General features: G+C 42.6%; 1 protein-coding gene across 33 annotated transcripts in view; it reads right to left on the bottom strand.

Moving 5' to 3' along the window:
* Positions 1–20,212, bottom strand: part of dennd1b (DENN domain containing 1B) — a 175,933-nt gene that overhangs the window by 53,644 nt on the left and 102,077 nt on the right. For 19 of the 33 annotated variants that reach the window (XM_036969296.2, XM_090232093.1, XM_090232116.1 and 16 more), the window contains 4 exons: positions 17,890–17,970; positions 12,104–12,157; positions 11,707–11,817; positions 6,007–6,107 (listed from right to left, as the gene is read on the bottom strand). In XM_036969296.2, coding sequence (XP_036825191.1) covers positions 6,007–6,107; positions 11,707–11,817; positions 12,104–12,157; positions 17,890–17,970 — 347 coding nt within the window. Of the gene's footprint in view, positions 1–6,006; positions 6,108–11,706; positions 11,818–12,103; positions 12,158–13,506; positions 13,567–17,889; positions 17,971–20,212 lie in introns of all 33 variants that reach the window. The other 14 variants (XM_036969293.2, XM_036969294.2, XM_036969300.2 and 11 more) reach the window with 2 other exon arrangements.

Here is a 20,212-nt window from a genome sequence, read left to right as displayed (position 1 = left end):
GTAACGCTAATGAACTTATCCTCTGCAGCAGAGGTAACTTTGGGTCTTCTTTCCCTGTGGCAGTCCTCATGAGAGCCAGTTTCATCATAGAGCTTGATGGTTTTTGCGACTGCACTTGAATAAACTTTCAATGTTCTTGAAATGTTCCGCATTGACTGACCTTCATGTCTTAAACTAATGATGGACTGTCGTTTCTCTTTGCTTATTGAGCTGTTCTTGACATAAAATACATAAAATAATATACAGAAAGTACCCGAGCTCTGAAGCAAGCCTCCAGAAAATTGTAACGGAAATGGCGTTACACCAAACTAGTCTTCCGACTAACTTGGAAGACAGTACCGTGCAGTAACAAAGATCACTCACTATTTTTCCAACTTAAACGAGGAAAATAAGATCAATCCAACATTTATTTTTGATACTGTCGCAAAGCTAACTAAAAAGCAGCATTCCCCAAAAGAGGATGGCTTTAACTTCAGCAGTGATAAATTCATGAACTTCTTTGACAAAAACATCATGATCATTAGAAAGCTCCTCTTTAAACCTGCATATTCCTCCAAAGCTCAGTTGTCCTGAGTCTGCACAACACTGCCAGGACCTAGTATCAAGGGAGGCACTCACATTTTTTTAATACCATATCCCTTGACACATTGCTGAAAATAATCATGGCCTCTAAACCTTCAAGCTACATGCTGGACCCTATTACAACTAAACTACTGAAAGAGCCGATTCTGTTGAATCTGACAATTAATCTTGATGGTTGTACAGTCATCTCAAATAAAACTATGAAGGACCTCGGCGGTTACTCTGGACCCTGATCTCTCTTTTGACAAACATTTGTCAAAAGCTTTTGACAAAAGCTTTTGTCACTTCTAGATTAGACTACTGCAATGTTCTACTTTCCGGCTACCCGGATAAAGCACTAAATTAACTTATTGCTAAACACGGCTGCTAGAATCTTGACTAGAACCAAAAAATGAGATCATATTACTCCAGTGCTAGCCTCCCCACACTGGCTTCCTGTTAAAGCAAGGGCTGATGTCAAGGTTTTACTGCTAACCTACAAAGCATTACATGGGCTTGCTCCTACCTATCTTTCCGATTTGGTCCTGCCGTACATACCTACACGTACGCTACGATCACAATACGCAAACCTCCTTACTGTCCCTAGAATTTCTAAGCAAACAGCTGGAGGCAGAGCTTTCTCCTATAGAACTCCATTTTTATGGAATGGTCTGCCTATCCATGTGAGAGATGCAGACTTGGTCTCGACCTTTAAGTCTTTATTGAAGACTCATCTCTTCAGTATGTCCTATGATTGAGTATAGTCTGAAGGTGAACAGAAAGGCACTTGTGCAACGAACCGCCCTTGCTGTCTCTGCATGGCCGGTTCCCCTCTCTCCACTGGGACGCGATCTTACTGTCCGGGTTGGCGCCCCCCCTTGGGTTTGTGAAGAGGGCGAGATCTTTGTGTGCTATACTCAGCCTTGTCTCAGGATGGTAAGTTGGTTGTTGAAGATATCCCTCTAGTGGTGTGGGGGCTGTGCTTTGGCATAAGGGGTGAGGTTACTTCCTGCCTGTTTGGCCCTGTCTGGGGGTATCGTTGGATGGGGCCACAGTGTCTCCCAATCCCTCCTGTCTCAGCCTCCAGTATTTATGCTGCAATAGTTTGTGTCGGGGGGCTAGAGTCAGTCTGTTATATCTGGAGTATTTCTCCGGTCTTATTCGGTGTCCTGTGTGAATTTAAGTATGCTCTCTCTAAATCTCTTTATTTTTCTTTCCTTCCCTCTCTCTCGGAAGACCTGAGCCCTAGGACCATGCCTCAGGACTACCTGGCCTAATGACTCCTTCCTGTCCCCAGTCCACCTGGTCGAGCTGCTGCTCCAATATCAACTGTTCTGCCTGCGGCTATGGAACCCTGACCTGTTCATCAGACCTGCTACTTGTCCCAGACCTGGTGTTTTCAACTCTCTAGAGACAGCAGGAGCGGTAGAGATACTCTGAATGATCAGCTATGAAAAGCCAACATTTACTCCTGAGGTATTGACCTGTCATTTATGAACATTTGAACATATTGGCCATGTTCTGTTATAATCGCCACTCGGCAGAGCCATAAGAGGACTGGCCACCCCTCATAGCCTGGTTCCTCTACAGGTTTCTTCCTAGGTCCCGGCCTTTCTAGGGAGTTTTTCCTAGCCACCGCGCTTCTACACCTGCATTGCTTGCTGTTTGGGGTTTTAGGCTGGGTTTCTGTACAGCACTTTGTGACATCAGCTGATGCTTTATAAATACATTTGATTGATTGATTGATTGATTGACTTGGTCTTTTACCAAATGTATACCACCCCTACCTTGTCACAACACAACTGATTGGTTCAAATGCATTAAGAAGGAAAGAAAGTCCACAAATTATATTTTAACAAGGCACACCTGTTAATTGAAATGCATTCCAGGTGACTACATCATTTAGCTGGTTAAGAGAATGCCAAGAGTGTGCAAGGCTGTCATCAATGCAAAGGGTGGCTTTGAAGAATCTCAAATGTAAAATATATTTGATTGATTTGTTAAACAATTTTCTGGGTACTACACCTGTGGTAAATTCAATTGTACATGATTTGGAAAGGCACACACCTGTCTATATAAGGTCCTACAGTTGACATGCATGTCAGAGCAAAAACCTAGCCATGAGGTCGAAGGAATTGTCGGTAGAGCTCTAAGACAGGATTGTGTCGTGGCACCGATCTGGGGAAGAGTACCAAAACATTTCTGCAGCATCAAAGGTTCCCAAAACACAGTGGCCTCCATCATTCTTAAATGTAAAAAGTTTGGAATCACTAAGACTCTTCCTAGAGCTGGCCGCCTGGCCAAACTGAGCAATCGGGATAGAAGGGCTTGTTCAGGGATGTGACCAAGACTGCGATGGTCACTCTGAAAGAGCTCAAGAGTTCCTCTGTGGAGATGGGAGAACCTTCCAGAAGGACAACCATCTCTGCTGCACTCCACCAATCAGGCCTTTATGGTAGAGTGACAGCCCGCTTGGAGTTCGCCAAAAGGCACCTAAAGGACTCTCAGACCATGAGAAACAAGATTGGTCTGATGAAATCAAGATTGAACTCTTTGACCTGAAACAGTCACGTCTGGAGGAAACCTGGCACCATCCCTATGATGACGCATGTTGGTGGCAGCATCATGCTGTGGGGATGTTTTTCAGTGGCAGGGACTGGGAGACTAGTCAGGATCGAGGGAAAAATGAACGGAGCAAAGTACAGAGAGATCCTTGATTAAAAACCTGCTCCAGAGAGCTCAGGACCTCAGACTGGGGCGAAGGTTCACCTTCTAACAGGACAACGACCCTAAGCACACAGCCAAGACAACGCAGGAGTGGCTTTGGGACAAGTCTCTGAATGGCCCAGCCAGAGCCCGGACTTGAACCCGATCGAACATCTCTGTTGAGATGTGAAAATAGCTGTGCAGCGACAGTCCCCATCCAACCTGACAGTGCTTGAGAGGATCTGCAGAAAAGTATGGGAGAGATTCCCCAAATACTGGTGTGCCAAGCTTGTAGCGTCATACCCAAGACGACTCAAGGCTGTAATCGCTGCCAACGGTGCTTCAACAAAGTACTGAGTAAAGAGTCTGAATAGTTACGTAAATCTGATATTTAAAATGTTAATTTTTGATACATTTGCAAACATTTCTAAAAAACTGTTTTTCTTCATCATTATGGGATATTATGAGTAGATTGATGAGGGGGGAAAACAATTTAATCCATTTTAGAATAAGTCTGTAACAAAACAAAATGTGGAAAAAGTCAAGGGGTCTGAATACTTTCCAAATGCTCTGTACATACAGTATGAGGAGAAAGCTGAAGTCGTAACCTTTTCACTGATGTAATCAGATCTCATGTTTGATTCCCAGTTCGTCCACTAGATCGCAGTAGAAGATCACATGATGTGACTTGGCCACTTGAAACCAGATGCGCCTGGTTTGATCTGGTTTGGGTAGTAGCTCACTGTGTAAAAATGGCTTTACGGATTTTCAAGCCTGACATCTTAAAAGGACCCTAGCGATTTTAAATAACACACAGACGGGCAACTTCAATCTCCTTTTCCCATTTATTTTCCCCATTGGAAACCAGTGAGATATATCAACGGCGCATAGAGAGGATGCATTCAAGGCCATGTCAAATTTCATGTAGACGGAGAAAGAAATGCATTGCATTACAATGACCACCAATGTGTACCATTTCCACGCAAACACTTTTGGTGACTTTACCTAAATTGCCTACACTATGAATATTAATCATTTATGGCCTGTGGAATTGGCATAGTAGGCAATTTAACCAATCACAGCCCTCCTTTAACTTGTAAAAATAAGTTGAATATCCTGCAAATCACCAGCAGAGGGCTACCATTTTGAATCCATTTTCACATTCACTCTGTTGGTAATGCTTACAAATTGGATCATAACTTTAAAACTACCAGAGATCCCACTCTGGAACTTTGATATGCCCGTAGAGTGTATTATGTTCAACAATATATTGAAACATTTGCCAAATCAAAAAATTTGATATTTCAAATAATCATGTTTATATTTTTCAATATTCATATATTCATGTAAAAGATTAGTGATATAAAAATACTACTCATATGACTCATATTACAGAGCAAGCGGTACAACTTAAAATGACAACTGTTTGCTTTGTAGCACCTACAGATGAAACACCACGGAGTCTTAAAGGAGGCCTTGGTAAGGACAAAATGTCAGAAATATGCAAACTTTGAAATGTTTTTCTTCAATTATGCTTTTATATACAAATATCAAATACATGTCAACAATCCTTCCTCCTAAGGACTATTCTATGGATTACATTTCGTGGTATTTCGTTGTCTGGGTTTCGTGAGGAATCACAAAGATCAGAATCAAACATGAAACAAATAAAAAATAATATATATATTTTTCTTTATTACAGTGATGTTACTGTAGCTTTAGCAAAACCATCTTAAACTTCAAATACAGTCGGTTGCAAATAACACTATTAACATATCATTTTCCAGCTAAGACTATTACCAACTAAAGACTATAATGAGACATACAGTATTTACTGTTAATCATTAATCAAGCCTCAGCGCTGTCCAGTAACCCAATCAGCTAGCGGCAGAGAGGACCAGGGAGGACATGCCTGCACCGTCTAACATCATTAACGCCTCACACACTTCCCAGAAACCAACGCCGCCTGCTCTCAACCAAGCAAACCTGATTACTCTAACTGGGGAACGTCACCGGGCCAGGACTTGGCAGAGCTGGGAGTGTTGTGTGTAGGTCCTATTCTGTTCTGTGGCCGCTGCCTCAATCAGGTTAGCTGGTTAATAAGATCTGCTCTTTCTCTCTACAACAGCTGGCCTGCTGTAGGTCTGTCACAATACTGTAACCTCTCTCCCTTTCATGTAAACACACAATGCTCAAGTCATGGTATAACACATGGTTAACTCTGTTTGAGAGGTTGTAATGTGATTTGGTAGATATTTGATTATCTGACGGAGGGAACACCCATTCGTTTTGGTGTTAACCCATTCATGATTGGTGTTCACAGTGTGCTGGGAATCACGTTTAGCTGGCAGTGAACACCAGGTTTTACACTATGCAAAAACATTACAGTAAATGTATATGAATATAATATTAATGTATATAAATATGTTATTTCACTGCCTGTGCCATATCTAGGCACTGACTCAAGAATCCATAGGTTAAGTGCTGCATATATCCACAAATTGAGGTAAATTGAGGTCAGTCAACATCCAGTCAGACTTGTTAGATTAGTGTTGGATGAGTTGTAATGAAATCCACTGAGGGTGAAGACATGGAAAGCTTAGTGCTGACCGGCCCAGGGAATCAAATATGTAGGAAGACCATTCAAACTGTTCATTATGGAGGAAAACCTCACTGGAAAATAGTGTGAGAGGAATAAGAAGAGATCTCGTGTGTGTGTGGCCAGTAGCGGAGTCTTACCAGCAGTAGTCCAGTAGATGTGGAGGCAGTACAGGGATGTAAATGTGTTGCCAGTTCATGGGGAACAACATGGCAGCAGAGCCGTGGACACACGCAGTTAACTATGAGAGGGACAAACACAACATATTATAACAGAGCCAATCGTGACTTTTCTCAAATCTGACTCGAGGCTAGAACTACTGCTGGTTTTCATTTTAAAGGTAGAGTCAGCAAGATGGCAATTGGCTCCGTTGTGTATGATGATGTCATCTTGCTGAATGTACCTTTTAAGGAGCTTCAATCTTTAGCAAAACACCAAAATGTTCACCCCCCCCCCAAAAAAAACCAGACGGTATGATCTGTTGTGTTACTGTTGCCAATGTATAGCTCAGCTTTCATCCCAACAATACAATACTCAAACATGACACTGACAGCTTTGATAGTGGTGTCATATACACACACACACACACACACACACACACACACACACACGAATAGACGAAGAGAGACTGAAAGATGGATAACAATCAGGTTAGAGTAGTGTGTGTGTGTGTGTGTGTGTGTGTGTGTGTGTGTGTGTGTGTGTGTGTGTGTGTGTGTGTGTGTGTGTGTGTGTGTGTGTGGTATGAAACCTTGTGATGGATACACAACAAGAAATAAAGGATGAAAAGAATGGCAACAAAGACCTGACACTCAAAACATTAACCCCTGTTTGTTATCATTGTAGAAAAAAAGACACAGAAGAGTCACTGTTTATTTTCAAATGACAGTTGTATTTCCTCTTTTAGGATATAATGTTTAAAGACAAATAGATGAGCTTAGACTGAGACCCTGGAGTTGTACAGGCTCTTGACTACCTAGTAATTGTAATGACCTGCGCACGCACGTGCACACACTAGTATACACTTGTACACACTAGTGTACACACACACACACACACACACAGGGGCAGCCTAGCTAGCTCATCCTGCAGATTAAAATAACATGATTAAATATAGAAAGAGAACAGTGGTCTGAGGGCTCTGTGGGGACTTCATTAGGGCAAATTGCCAAAGAATGAAACATGAGTTAGCCAAGAGAGACCGCCAACGCTAGCGCTACGGGCTGGGCCAATACCGCGGGGACCTGGGAGCAGGCGCTATGCTTGGAAGTGTGAACCACAGACACACACACAAACTACACACAATGTCACAAGTGACCGGCGAGCTAGCAAACGCGGCCAAGCTTGGCGACTGAACTGAACCGACACAAAGAGCACCAAGCCCCCCCCCCCCCCTCCCCCTTAAAGAAAGCGCCTGAACGCCTGTGTAGCTCTTAACATATGAGGTGTGTGTGTGTGTGTGTGTGTGTGTGTGTGTGTGTGTGTGTGTGTGTGTGTGTGTGTGTGTGTGTGTGTGTGTGTGTGCGTGTGTGGTGGGGAGGTTCAACCGTTTTCATTTTTTATTTCGAGAGAGGAGCAATAAATTGACTCTCCTGCAATCTCTCCTGCAGTCCCACCATCATTAAGGCTTAATCAACTTTTAATTGGTGTCTTGCTCCGCATATCTGCATACGCATACTGGCTCGCCGCCTCCTTCAAATAAAATACAACAATGCTCCCGTCCTGTCAGATTTAATTCCCCAGCAAACATTTTTTTTCTAAGGAGGAAATAAATCAATTGTGTGAATATTAATGTGAGAGTGTATCAGTTGGAGACAGGAGAGTATCAAAGCCGTCTTGCCTTTCTCTCCTCTCCTAGTAAATGGTGACAGTATAAACCTATTAAATAATGATGAAGAAAGGTCAATGGATCAGCGGTGCACACCTCCTTTGTATACACGGACACACACAAACAGGCACACACAGACAAGAAAACACGCACACACACACACGCAAACACACACGCAAACTCCTTCCTCAGGGAGACAGAGAGAGGCTCAGCCGTTGGTACCAGGAGGTAATGGGACAGAAAAAAATAGCTAACCAACTCCAATTATCTCAGCCACAGCCTGTCCTCAAGGTGAGGCTCACTTAGCCCTCAATTGGCCTGCTTTACTCTCAGGTTAAAAGAGAAGACAGCATATCTCTCTTCCAAGGATGGGGGTGGGGGGGGGGGGGGGGGGGTGTTCTACTGAAACTAAGATAAACACAAGAAATACATTTTTCTTGATGTGATTTGTTCCTCCCCCTACCAACCGGAGAGGAGGAAGATGAGGTTGTAGGAGTCCAAAGGCATAGTTCATACTTCCTCTCACATTTAACCCAAACCAACCCCATGTCTATCTATAGCCAGCTAACACACAGGTGTTAGAGACGATTAAATCAAAAATAGACATTTGTAAGCGCTTTCTTTCTTTTTTTTTCTTCTCAGGGGCTCCACCAGAGAGCAGGTCGCGGGCGGCTAGGAGCCCTTATAAAATATTTGCCAAGCTAATAAATAATAGATGTGTGGAGCCAAATGGCTTACACGCTCCACAAAAGACCTGGTGCTTAATATTCCATTCAGTGGAGAATCACAGATACAGCACAGATACAGTCCCCAAGAACAAATACTGGATTAGGGCTGCTTTAGGTGCTAGCCTTGGCCCTCTGGGACCTGGGGTCCTCCCAGTAATGAGCCTCTGCCTCGGTCTGTGTGTGAGTGTGAGTCTCAGATGGGTCAGAGATTATACAGCAACAGCCTGCTTCTGAAGGCACCAGATCCCCATCCAGCCCTGACAGCTCTCCTAAGTCCTCACATAAACTGACCACATTAAACACACAATACTATAAACTGAGAGAAACGGAACATATTAACACAACATTTCCCCTTAACAGGAGACAATCCGTGGACACTGTGTACCAACGATCATTCTATTCCTAAATAACTCGGTCAATTGAACAATATTTTTTGCCCCCCCCCCACAATATCCACTGTTATTAATTCAATTTAATTGCGAGACCTGTTTCAAGACAGTTATGATTGTATAGTGCACTCGGTAAGGAACTAATAACGTACTAAGAACTGATTTGTGAAAGCAAGCCGCTCAGAAGAATGCAGTTCATCAGTGATGTGAACAGGGAGCGTGGGTGGCAACAGACAGGTAACTATCAAAGACAACGTTGTTAGCCATCAAAGAGCACGTCACGACACTTCCGTAGGAATCGGTTGTCTTAGTCGGATGAGCGTGCTGCTCTGCCTTTAAAACATCTGCTTTAACAAGCAAACAACCAGGCACACACTCTATGTGTGATGTTCACCAAGACAGGACCCTGAGTAACTGTGCTACAACTCGCTCACCCACACCATTCTTTAACTGGTTTAGACTGGCCTGGGGGAGGAATAGGCAACATCAACAAACCTCAAACCTCAATTCTCAACTCTTCTTTTCTGCCTTTTTCGCCAATCTTCTCTTTCCTCTTCTCCCCTCCCCCTCTTGCCAACCTCATACACCTCACCACGTCCTCTACCCTATCCCTCCCTCCCTCTCCTCCCCTTCTTCTCTCCTCCTCTCCTCGTCCAAAGGAAGACACCCAATTACCTCTGCTCTCTCTGTGTGTTGACAAACGCCTGGTATCAGTGCAGAGCCACACAGGTGTGCCACTAACAAGTAGATGGCACTGAGACACGGAGAAAGAGGGCATCGCAGTAACACCAGGCCACCCTCACACACAGTCACATCCACCCCTGCACACACACAAAAACAAATCGGCAACAAAATAAGAAATGGGGAACAAAAACACAGAATACAGATGATGCGCTAACCACCAGCCACCATAAGAAATGTGGCTATAGGGACAAGAGGGGAAAGAAAGACAAAAAGCAGACAGAGAACAAGAGGTGGAAAGAAAGGTGACAGAGTGAGAAAGCAGAAAGAGACACCGAAAGAGAGCGACTAGGAGCAAGAGAGAAAGAAAGCAACGGGAGATGGAAAGAGAAAGCAGGGAGGTTGATAGACTAGAAGAAGTGGAGAGTGAAAAGTGAGAAGTAAGTTTTAGGGCCAAGGCGCTGTGCGGTGGTGAGGCAGGCAGGCAGCTAGCACTCAGGGCCGTGGTGGATGGATGGTCCTAGTTAGCATAATACTGACAGCATGATGAGAAGGCTGCTGTCAGGGGCCTGCCGACTGCCTACCGAGGGGGCCAGGGCCCGGCGAGGCCAGGGGAGGGGAAGATGAAAGACACGGGCCTCCCAGCTGACTAGTTAGAGGAGGCCTGATGCAGCACAATTATACGGCGGCATGACAAGCCTGCATGCTCGGCTGACTGCCTCGGCCATCGCACCGCACCACCACACGCCTTTCAAAACAGTGGTACCACTCACCTCCGGTCACAAAACAGCAATAAGTCAACTGATGCATTGTTGTACCATCATGATTTATTCCTTTGCTGTTGGGCGCTTGCAGGCATGCCGCCATGTTCTGCTACACTGGCACAGCGGGATCACTAGGGGCCCTAACACACAGGCAGGCCCTCTGCCTGGAGCCCACATAATGTATGCCGTGTCTAGTCTCTCTCCCATGCTCTCTCTACCTCTTCTTCTCTCCATTTCTATCTTTCTCTTTCCTTTTTTCTCTTTCACCATCTCTCAGAGGGACAGTGGTAGCAGGGGTCATATGGAGGCCTAATCGCTCTCTTCTTTCTGCAAACTACTCTTTAAAAGTAATGCCAGGGATAGACTGAGAGAAACATACACTCTACTAATAAAAAGGACAGCATTTATGTATTGATTGATGGACGGAGGGAGGGAGAGATGAACAAATAAAGGCTTATGGGTGGTCTAACGATGGGCGTCGACATATAAGTTAAATAAACCTCAGACAGTTTGTCTTGTCGCGACGCAAAATTGTAAATCACACAGAATATCACTTCCAGCCGTCTGCTAAGAAAACAGCCGTCACCCGTGGCTCTGATAATTTACACCCTGTAACCCCCGGAGTCAGTGGGCACGGCTGGGGCTCTTAGGGGCTGACATGCTGAGTGGTGGGGGGTGGGAAGAGGTGAGTGGAGGAGAGGGAGAGATGAGGAGAAAGGGGAAGAGAGGTGAAATTCTCTGAGGGTTGGGTAATTTTCTACACCTTCCCCGGACCCCTCCACTCCATCCTCAGGGAGACCTTGGGTTCCTCTCCCCACCCCGCTCCCCAGTTCAGCATTCCGGCCTGCAGGAAGATACCGGAGCAGAATGGTAGAGATAGGAGCGTGGATGACATCACTCGTGCTCTCCCTCTCATAAACATTTGGCTCTGCTGCCAGCCACAATGATAAGCACAGAGAGAAAGATCTCTACGGGTACTTCGGCAGAGATTTAAATGCCTAATAACTGATAATAAACTAATGTAAGAGAGTTAGAGCGTCTAGTAACTGATAATTTATGGCTTGTCGGCCATTAAAAGCTAGAACTTTAAGACAAACAGTCAAATATAATCCTGGCTTAGTGCTGGCTTTACTACTTGCCAGAGACTGGAGATAGAGGAGCCGGATGACTGGAGGACAACTGAACTCTGTCCGTGTGTGTGTGTGTGTGTCTGTGTGTGTGTGTGTATATGTGTGTGTGTGTATATGTGTGTGTGTGTGTGCACGCGCGTGTGTCTGTGTGCATACGTGCATTCAAACTGTGAACGTTTAGATATACATTTTGATGAAGTGCTTGTAATATTAATGAGGAATGCCATGTTTATTTAAAAACATAAACCCTGGATAGTATAATATCCCTATGAAAGCATGAATCTGTACCACACTGTAGTGTACAACGTAGAGGTACTCACAGTGCTAAGCTTGCTTGAGGTAATGATGATGCGTCTTTCGTGCAGCATGCTGGCATACAGATGCAGCATATTGTTGACGTCCACCGCCACAAAATACTCTGTCAGGTTCCTCTGGATTGGGAAAACAGAGGAGACAGGACAGTTAGTGACTTTATAACGACACACTTCTCAGAGCACTAGGGACGGCTCTTTCCTGTAAATCGAGGACGTAACCATTATTACAAATTCAGGTCATAGGTTTACGGTATTTCACAGAAAACTCAAATGGACAGCAGTCTCCAACTAAAAAACGGTTCAATGGTCAATTTCATTCAAAAATGCACAATATATCTTGCGCTCTATTTGACGGGGTAAGATCTAGGTCTTGCACACTGGTAAACCAGAAGGGTAGACTTACACTCTCGGGGATTGTGGGCAAGCCGTTGATATCTGGGGCTATGAAGTAGGAGTGCTGAGGAAACACAGAGTATACGGAGAGAAGACAGGGTCAGCAACGTAGCGCAGCACGCCACTCATAGAGTGATCTATAACTCCTCTGTCTGTGGGAATTGTTAAGCTTCCGTCTGTACTGACTTGGCTAGGAGGGCAGCACTGACACACACACCAACACACGCACGCACACACATGGCAGCCTGGATCCCTATACCCTATAGATTTAAGATTGAGCTCTCTGGTGGGAAACAAGGTATTTATTTCAGCATTAAAGAAAGCACAAACACACACAGGTTGTTGAGAGGATCAGAGAGCTGCCTGTCTCACTTTGGGGGAGCAGAGCAGGTTGACTGTTTGGATCAAAGAGGCCTGGACAGCCCATTAACCACTCTTTACACTTTCAATTTCTCTCTCCCTGTCATGCTCTTCTTTTGATACTTTTTTACCCACACCATATGATGACAGACACACATACAAGTGCATGTCCACACTCATAAAATGAATTAACCCCAGCATTTTGCCTCCTTAGAAGAGAGCAGAGACAGAGAACCCATCACCAAGCACTGGTCCAAAACTACAACACCCACAATCCCCCTCACCTGGGAAAAGTGATTAAAGCAATAGGCAAAACTACAGTCAGCCACAAACAACCTCTGATGACAATTCACCTAGACGAATGATGTAACCTAACAATTAATTGCTGATGGCGATATTGTGCTATATATATATATATATATATATATATGAGTCTGCGTCACTGTCACATTATTTTCTGCCTGGTCAATGTTCCAATGAATAATGTCAAATAATATTGATGCCGCCACCTCCAGGAATGGTGTCAGTGAGTAGCCTGATGTCTGAATGGTGGGCTATTGTCGCCTTATAAACCCACGGCACAGCACGATCATTGTATTCTCAGTTCAGTTCCATCAGTCCCAGGCCCTCGCTGTGTGTTTGCTTCTCTGTTTTTTTGTTGTTTTTTTTCAATCGATGTTTATATAAAAACATGAAATATGGGTTAACGGGAAAGGCATCAAGGAGACTTTCTGAGCACAATTGCCTTTGCTTTAAACACGCACCATAAAATAGACTTTAAATATTCAGAAAGAGAATACAGTAGCATGGAACAACATTAATCATTCACTAAGTTTGATTGTTTTCCAGAGGAGAAGAAACAGACACCAAGGCCCAGGATAGTTTGCTTTTGTGAGATTTAAAAAGATAGCCAGGCTTTTTTGGCCAAATTGGAAAGCCTCAGCTCCCATGCGGTTAGTGCAGCAGCAGCGGTTTAAAATCTCTTTCGCTCTCTCTCCCCTCCCTCCTTTTTCTCCCCGCTCTCTTGTTCACTCATTCTTCTCCTCCACTCACCGGCTGCCGGCTTGGTGCATCTCTCAGTACTTGCCCAGTGGCTATATGCAACAGCGCGGTCTTCACAGTGAGAGCGATAGAGAGCAAAACAGAGTTCACACTTGAAAGGGGACAATGATCCGTCTTTTTTTTTTGTTTTTCAAGGCTGTCATGATAAAAAACAAAAATAACTTTTTGTGGAAGATTCTGCTTCATCAATTAAAAATCTAACTTGAATTTTCTACAGAAAGCAGTTGGACCCTAAACCTCGCCTCTTGGTGTGTTCTCAATGAACCTTGGTAATGAAAAATAAAAGCATATTAAAAGCGTGCCAGACTAAAAATGACAGAATAAATTGTATTTCCCCCCTCATAATTCAGCACAATTCCACTTGTTAACCTTTCTAAGCAATGCATTGATTACTTAATAAAGGCAACTGGAATGAATTTAACTGTATAATTGGATAACCCCTAGAGACATTAGATATTACATTGAGAGAGAGGCTAGCTGATTTAATTCGTCTAAATAAAGAATAGCAGATCCTTATGGACAAAGACTAAAACCCAATACAGTAAAGTATGCATAATAACAAACACAGAATCATATTTTAAAAACAATAGTTGCTTTTTTTGGTAATTGAAAAACTAGATTTTTGTTTTGTATACTACCCTCAAAGTACATTTCGGTTTCAAAACTGTTAAGTCCTACAAACACATGCTTAGTACTGGTAGAAAGGTAAGAAATGTGGGATTATGATAAAGGTGCCAAAAAAAACTGAAATGTATGTTGTTGTTTTTTACATTGTCCCCATGTTGGGGAGTAAGATATTTGAAAGTCTAGGTTTGAAATAAAATACAGTACCAGTCAAACTTTTGGACACACCTCCTCATTCAATTATCATTATTTTTTACTCATTTCTACATTGTAGAATAATAGTGAAGACATCAAAACTATGAACTATAAAACTATATTTTATAATTGAGATTCTTCAAAGTAGCCACCCTTTACCTTGACAGCTGAGCACTTGTTGGCTGCTTTTCCTTCACTCTGCGGTCTTCAACTGAATTGAGATGGTTTGGAATGAGTTGGACCATAGAGTGAATGAAAAGCAGCCAACAAGTGCTCAGCATTGTGGGAACTCCTTCAAGACTATTGGATAAGCATTCCTCATGAAGCTGGTTGAGAGAATGCCAAGAGTGTGCAAAGCTGTCATCAAGGCAAAGGGTGGCTACTTTGAAGAATCTCAAATATAACATATATTTTGATTTGTTTAACACTTCTTTGGTTACTACTATATGTGTTATTTCAGTTTTGATGTAGAAAATGTTAAAAATAAAGAAACTTTGAATGAGTGTCCAAACTTTTGACTGGTACTGTTTGTCACCTATTACTGTTCTAAAATTATTTTTAAATAAATAAATAAATAGATACTTTAACTTAATGTTGGCGCTCTAAACATGCGCAAACAGCCATTTCAAAAGTGCAGGGCTTGTGCAACGTGCCATGCTGTCATTTTTTTCCTATTACAGGAATGATATATACTGATCAAAAATATAAACGCAACATGTAAAGTGTTGGTCCAATGTTTAATGAGCTGAAATAAATAAAAAAATACATTTTTTTTAATGTTCATTTCTCTACCATAAGCTGCCTCCAACAAATTTGACAGTACGTCCAAACGACGTCACGCCTGCAGACCACGCCAGCCTAGGACCTCCACATCCGTCTTCTTCACCTGTGGGATCGTCTGACGGTGGGTGGGTGGGTGGATGCTGAGGAGTATTTCTGTCTGTAATAAAGTACTTTTGTGGGGAAAAACTCATTCTGATTGGCTGGGCCTGGCAATCCAGTGGGTGGGCCTGGCTGCCAAGTGGGTGGGCCTATGTCGTCCCAGGCCCACCCATGGCTGCACCCCGCCAAATTGTGTGAAATCCATAGATAAGGTCTAATTTATTTATTTCAATAGACTAATTTCCTTATATGAACAGTAACTCAGTCAAATCGTTTACATTTTTGCATGTTGTGTTTATATTTTTGTTCAGTATACATTTGAGGAGAAAGCAAAGTCTCTACCTAGCCAATGATGTACATTTTTCCCCTGTCTGAATCCGAGTTCGTCCACTAGACAGCAGTAGGATATCACATGACGTCTCTTGGCCACTTGAAACCAGTTGCGACTGGTTTGGGTAGTGAGTCACTGTGCCAAAATGGCAATCGGGGAAATCAGGGAAATAAATAAAATAAGATGCGGACAGGTGAGGAAACCTCAAACAACTTTTCCCATTCACTTTTCCTATCGTAAACGACGAGGTAGATCAATGGCGCATGTGGAGGATGCATACAAGCTAATGTACAAGGAGAAGGAAATGCATTGCTTTACAATGAACATCATCCATGCATACTAAATGTTTGCACTTTTGGTGGATTGACCTACATTGCATACTCTATGAATGACCATATTGCGCATGATTTATGGCCAGCAGTAATATTTGACTTTGATTTCCAAAAAGACAAGGACTGTAGCGTTCAAATGATATGTCAGAGTGCCCCCAAACTCGCTGGAAAACTTGCTGGACCCGGTACCAACAACTCAGAGTTTTACAGCTTAATGTCACTTCTATTTCTAAACAAAGTGTAAGCCCAGTCTCCTCGCCTACAGTTGAAGTCGGAAGTTCACATACACTTAGGTTGGAATCATTAAAACTCGTTTTTCAACCAATACACAAATTTCTTGTAAACAAACTAGTTTTGTCAAGTTGGTTAGATCATCTACTTTGTGCATGACACAAGTCATTTTTCCAAAAATTGTTTACAGACGTATTATTTCACTTATAATTCACTGTATCACAATTCCAGTGGGTCAGACGTTTACATACACTAAGTTGACTGTGCCTTTAAACAGCTTGGAAAATTACAGAAAATGATGTCATGGCTTCAGAAGCTTCTGATAGGCTAATTGACATCATTTGTGTCAATTGGAGGTGTACCTGTGGATGTATTTCAAGGCCTACCTTCAAATTCAGTGCCTCTTTGCTTGACATCATGGGGAAATAAGCCAAGACCTCAGAAAAATAATTGTAGACCTCCACAAGTCTGGTTCATCCTTGGGAGCAATTTACAAACACCTGAAGGTACCATGTTCATCTGTACAAACAATAGAACGCAAGTAGAAACACCATGGGACCCCACAGCCGTCATACCGCTCAGGAAGGAGAGGCATTCGGTCTACTTTGGTGCGAAAAGTGCAAATCAATCCCAGAACAACAGCAAAGGACCTTGTGAAGATGCTGGAGGAAACAGGTACAAAAGTATCTATATCCACAGTAAAACGAGTCATATATCGACATAACCTGAAAGCCACTGCTCCAAAACCACCATAAAAAAAGTCAAGACTACAGTCTCCAACTGCACATGGGGACAAAGATCATACTTTTTTGGAGAAATGTCCTCTGGTCTGATGAAACAAAAATAGAACTGTTTGGCCATAATGACCATCGTTATTTTTGGAGGAAAAAGAGGGACGCTTGCAAGCCGAAGAATGCCATCCCAACCAAGAAGCACGGGGGTGACAGCATCATGTTGTGGGGTGCTTTGCTGTAGGAGGGACTGGTGCACTTCACAAAATAGATGGCTTCATGAGGAAGGACAATTATGTGGATATATTAAAATAACATCTCAAGACATCAGTCAGGAAGTTAAAGCTTGGTCGCAAATGGGTCTTCCAAATGGACAGTGACCCCATGCATACTTCCAAAGTTGTGGCAAAATAGCTTAAGGACAACAAAGTCAAGGTACTGGAGTGGCCATCACAAAGCCCTGACCTCAATCCCAGAGAACATTTGTGGGCAGAACTGAAAAGGCGTGTGCGAGCAAGGAGGCCTACAAACCTGACTCAGTTACACCAGCTCTTGTCAGGAGGAATGGGTAAAAATTCACCCAATTTATTGTGGGAAGCTTGTGGAAGGCTACCCGAAACATTTGACCCAAGTTAAACAATTTAAAAGACAATGTGACCCACTGGGAATGTGATGAAATAAATAAAAGCTGAAATAAATAATTTTCTCTACCATTATTCTGACATTTCACATTCTTAAAATAAAGTGGTGATCCTAATTTACCTAAAACAGGGAATTTTTATCAGGATTAAATGTCAGAAATTGTGAAAAACTGAGTTTAAATATATTTGGGTAAGGTGTATGTAAACTTCAGACTTCAACTGTATTTATTACTCCACTCTTCCTTATCCAAGCTCTCCTCTAGCTCACTCTCATCTCGCCCCTCTCTTTTCACTAACCCATCTGTCTCAACTATATCTCCCATATTTCCTCACTATTCTCTCCTCCCTCCGTTTTCCCCCTCCCACTTCTTTGCAGTGTACAGCTCAAGTGGTCCCACTGTACTTACCACGCTCAGGTTGACTGGGGTGAAGGGCTTTGGCACCGGCAGGCTGTACAGTGAGTTCAGCATGTCATTCAGCTCATTCTCCTTAGAACACACCATAAATCACACTCAATAAGAATAATACAAATTATACAAATGTAAAACCATGTGTCACACACACACACCCACACACGCGCGCACACACACACACACACCCCCACCCACCCACCCACCCAGTACCAATCAAAAGTTTGGACACACCTACTCATTCAAGGCTTTTTCTTTATGTTTACTCATTTCTACATTGTAGAATAATAGTGAGAACATCAAAACTATGAAATAACACATATGGAATCATGTATTTACCAAAAAAGTTGTAAACAAATCCAAATACATTTTATATTTGAGATTCTTTAAAGTAGCCACCCTTTGCCTTGACAGCTTTGCACAGTATTGGCATTCTCTCAACCAGCTTCATGAGGTAGTCACCTGGAATACATTGTTAATTTGCAGAATTTCTTTCCATCTTAATGCATTTGAGCCAATCAGTTGTATTGTGACAAGGTAGGGGTGATTTACAGAAGATAGCCCTATTTGGTAAAAAAAAACAAGTCCATATTATGGTAAGAACAGTTCAAATAAGAAAAGAGAAACAGCAGTCCATCATTATATTAAGAAATGAAGGTCAGTCAACGCGGAAAATTTCAATAACTACTAAAGTTTCTTAAAGTGCGGTCTCAAAAACCATAAAGCGCTACGAAAGGAAGACCCAGAGTTACCGCTGCTGCAGAGGATAAGTTCATTGGAGTTACCAACCTCAGAAATTGCAGCCCAAATTAATGTTTCACAGAGTTCAAGTAACAGACACATCTCAAATCAAATCAAAGTTTGTCATGTGTGCAGAATACAACAGATGTAGACCTTACAGTGAAATGCTTACTTACAGACTCTAACCAATAGTGCAAAAAAGGAAGTAGGTGAACAATAGGTAAGTAAAGAAATAAAACAACAGTAAAAAGACAGGCTATATACAGTAGCGAGGCTATATACAGACACCGATTAGTCAGGCTGATTGAGGTAGTATGTACATGTAGATCTGGTTAAAGTGACTATGCATATATGAAAAACTGAGTTAACATCAACTGTTCGGAGGAGACTGCGTAAATCAGGCCTTCATGGTCGAATTCAAAGAAACCACTACTAAAGGACACCAATAAGAAGAAGTGACTTGCTTGGGCCAAGAAACACAAGCAATCGATATTAGACTGGTGGAAATCTGTTCTTTGGTCTGATGAGTCCAAATTTCAGATTTTTGGTTCCAACCACCATGTCGTTGTGAGACTCAGAGTAGGTGAATGGATGATCTCTGTATGTGTGGTTCCCACCGTGCCTTGCTGTTGACACTGTCGTGATTTATAAAAAATCAAGGCACACTTAACCAGCATGGCTATCACAGCATTCTGCAGCGATACGCCATCCCACCTGGTTTGCGCTTAGTGGGACTATCATTTTTTTTTTCAACAGGCCAATGACTCAAAACAAACCTCCAGGCTGTGTAAGGTCTTTTTGACAAAGAAGGAGAGTGATGGAGTGCTGCATCAGATGACCTGGCCTCTACAATCACACAACCTCAACCCAACTGAGATAGTTTGGGATGAGTTGGACCACAGAGTGAAGGAAAAACAGCCAACAAGTGCTCAACATATGTGGGAACTCTTTCAAGACTGTTAGATAAGCATTCATCATGAAGCTGGTTGAGAGAATGCCAAGAGTGTGCAGAACTGTCATTAAGGCAGAATCTAAAATCTAAAAGATTTGTTTAACATTTACTTGGTTACTACATGAGTTATATGGGTTATTTCATAGTGTTGATGTCTTCACTATTATTCTACAATGTAGAAAATAATACAAATAAAGAAAAACACTGGAATGAGTAGGTGTGTCCAAACTTTTGACTGGTACTGTATATACAGTGCCTTGTGAAAGTATTCGGCCCCCTTGAACTTTGCGACCTTTTGCCACATTTCAGGCTTCAAACATAAAGATATAAAACTGTATTTTTTTGTGAAGAATCAACAACAAGTGGGACACAATCATGAAGTGGAACGACATTTATTGGATATTTCAAACTGTTTTAACAAATCAAAAACTGAAAAATTGGGAGTGCAAAATTATTCAGCCCCCTTAAGTTAATACTTTGTAGCGCCACCTTTTGCTGCGATTACAGATGTAAGTCGCTTGGGGTATGTCTCTATCAGTTTTGCACATCGAGAGACTGACATTTTTTCCCATTCCTCCTTGCAAAACAGCTCGAGCTCAGTGAGGTTGGATGGAGAGCATTTGTGAA

This window comes from Oncorhynchus mykiss, chromosome 4, assembly GCF_057628025.1.
Source record: "Oncorhynchus mykiss isolate SJ-2025 chromosome 4, ASM5762802v1, whole genome shotgun sequence".
NCBI lineage: Eukaryota > Metazoa > Chordata > Actinopteri > Salmoniformes > Salmonidae > Oncorhynchus > Oncorhynchus mykiss.
This window is presented reverse-complemented; position numbering and strand designations above follow the sequence as displayed.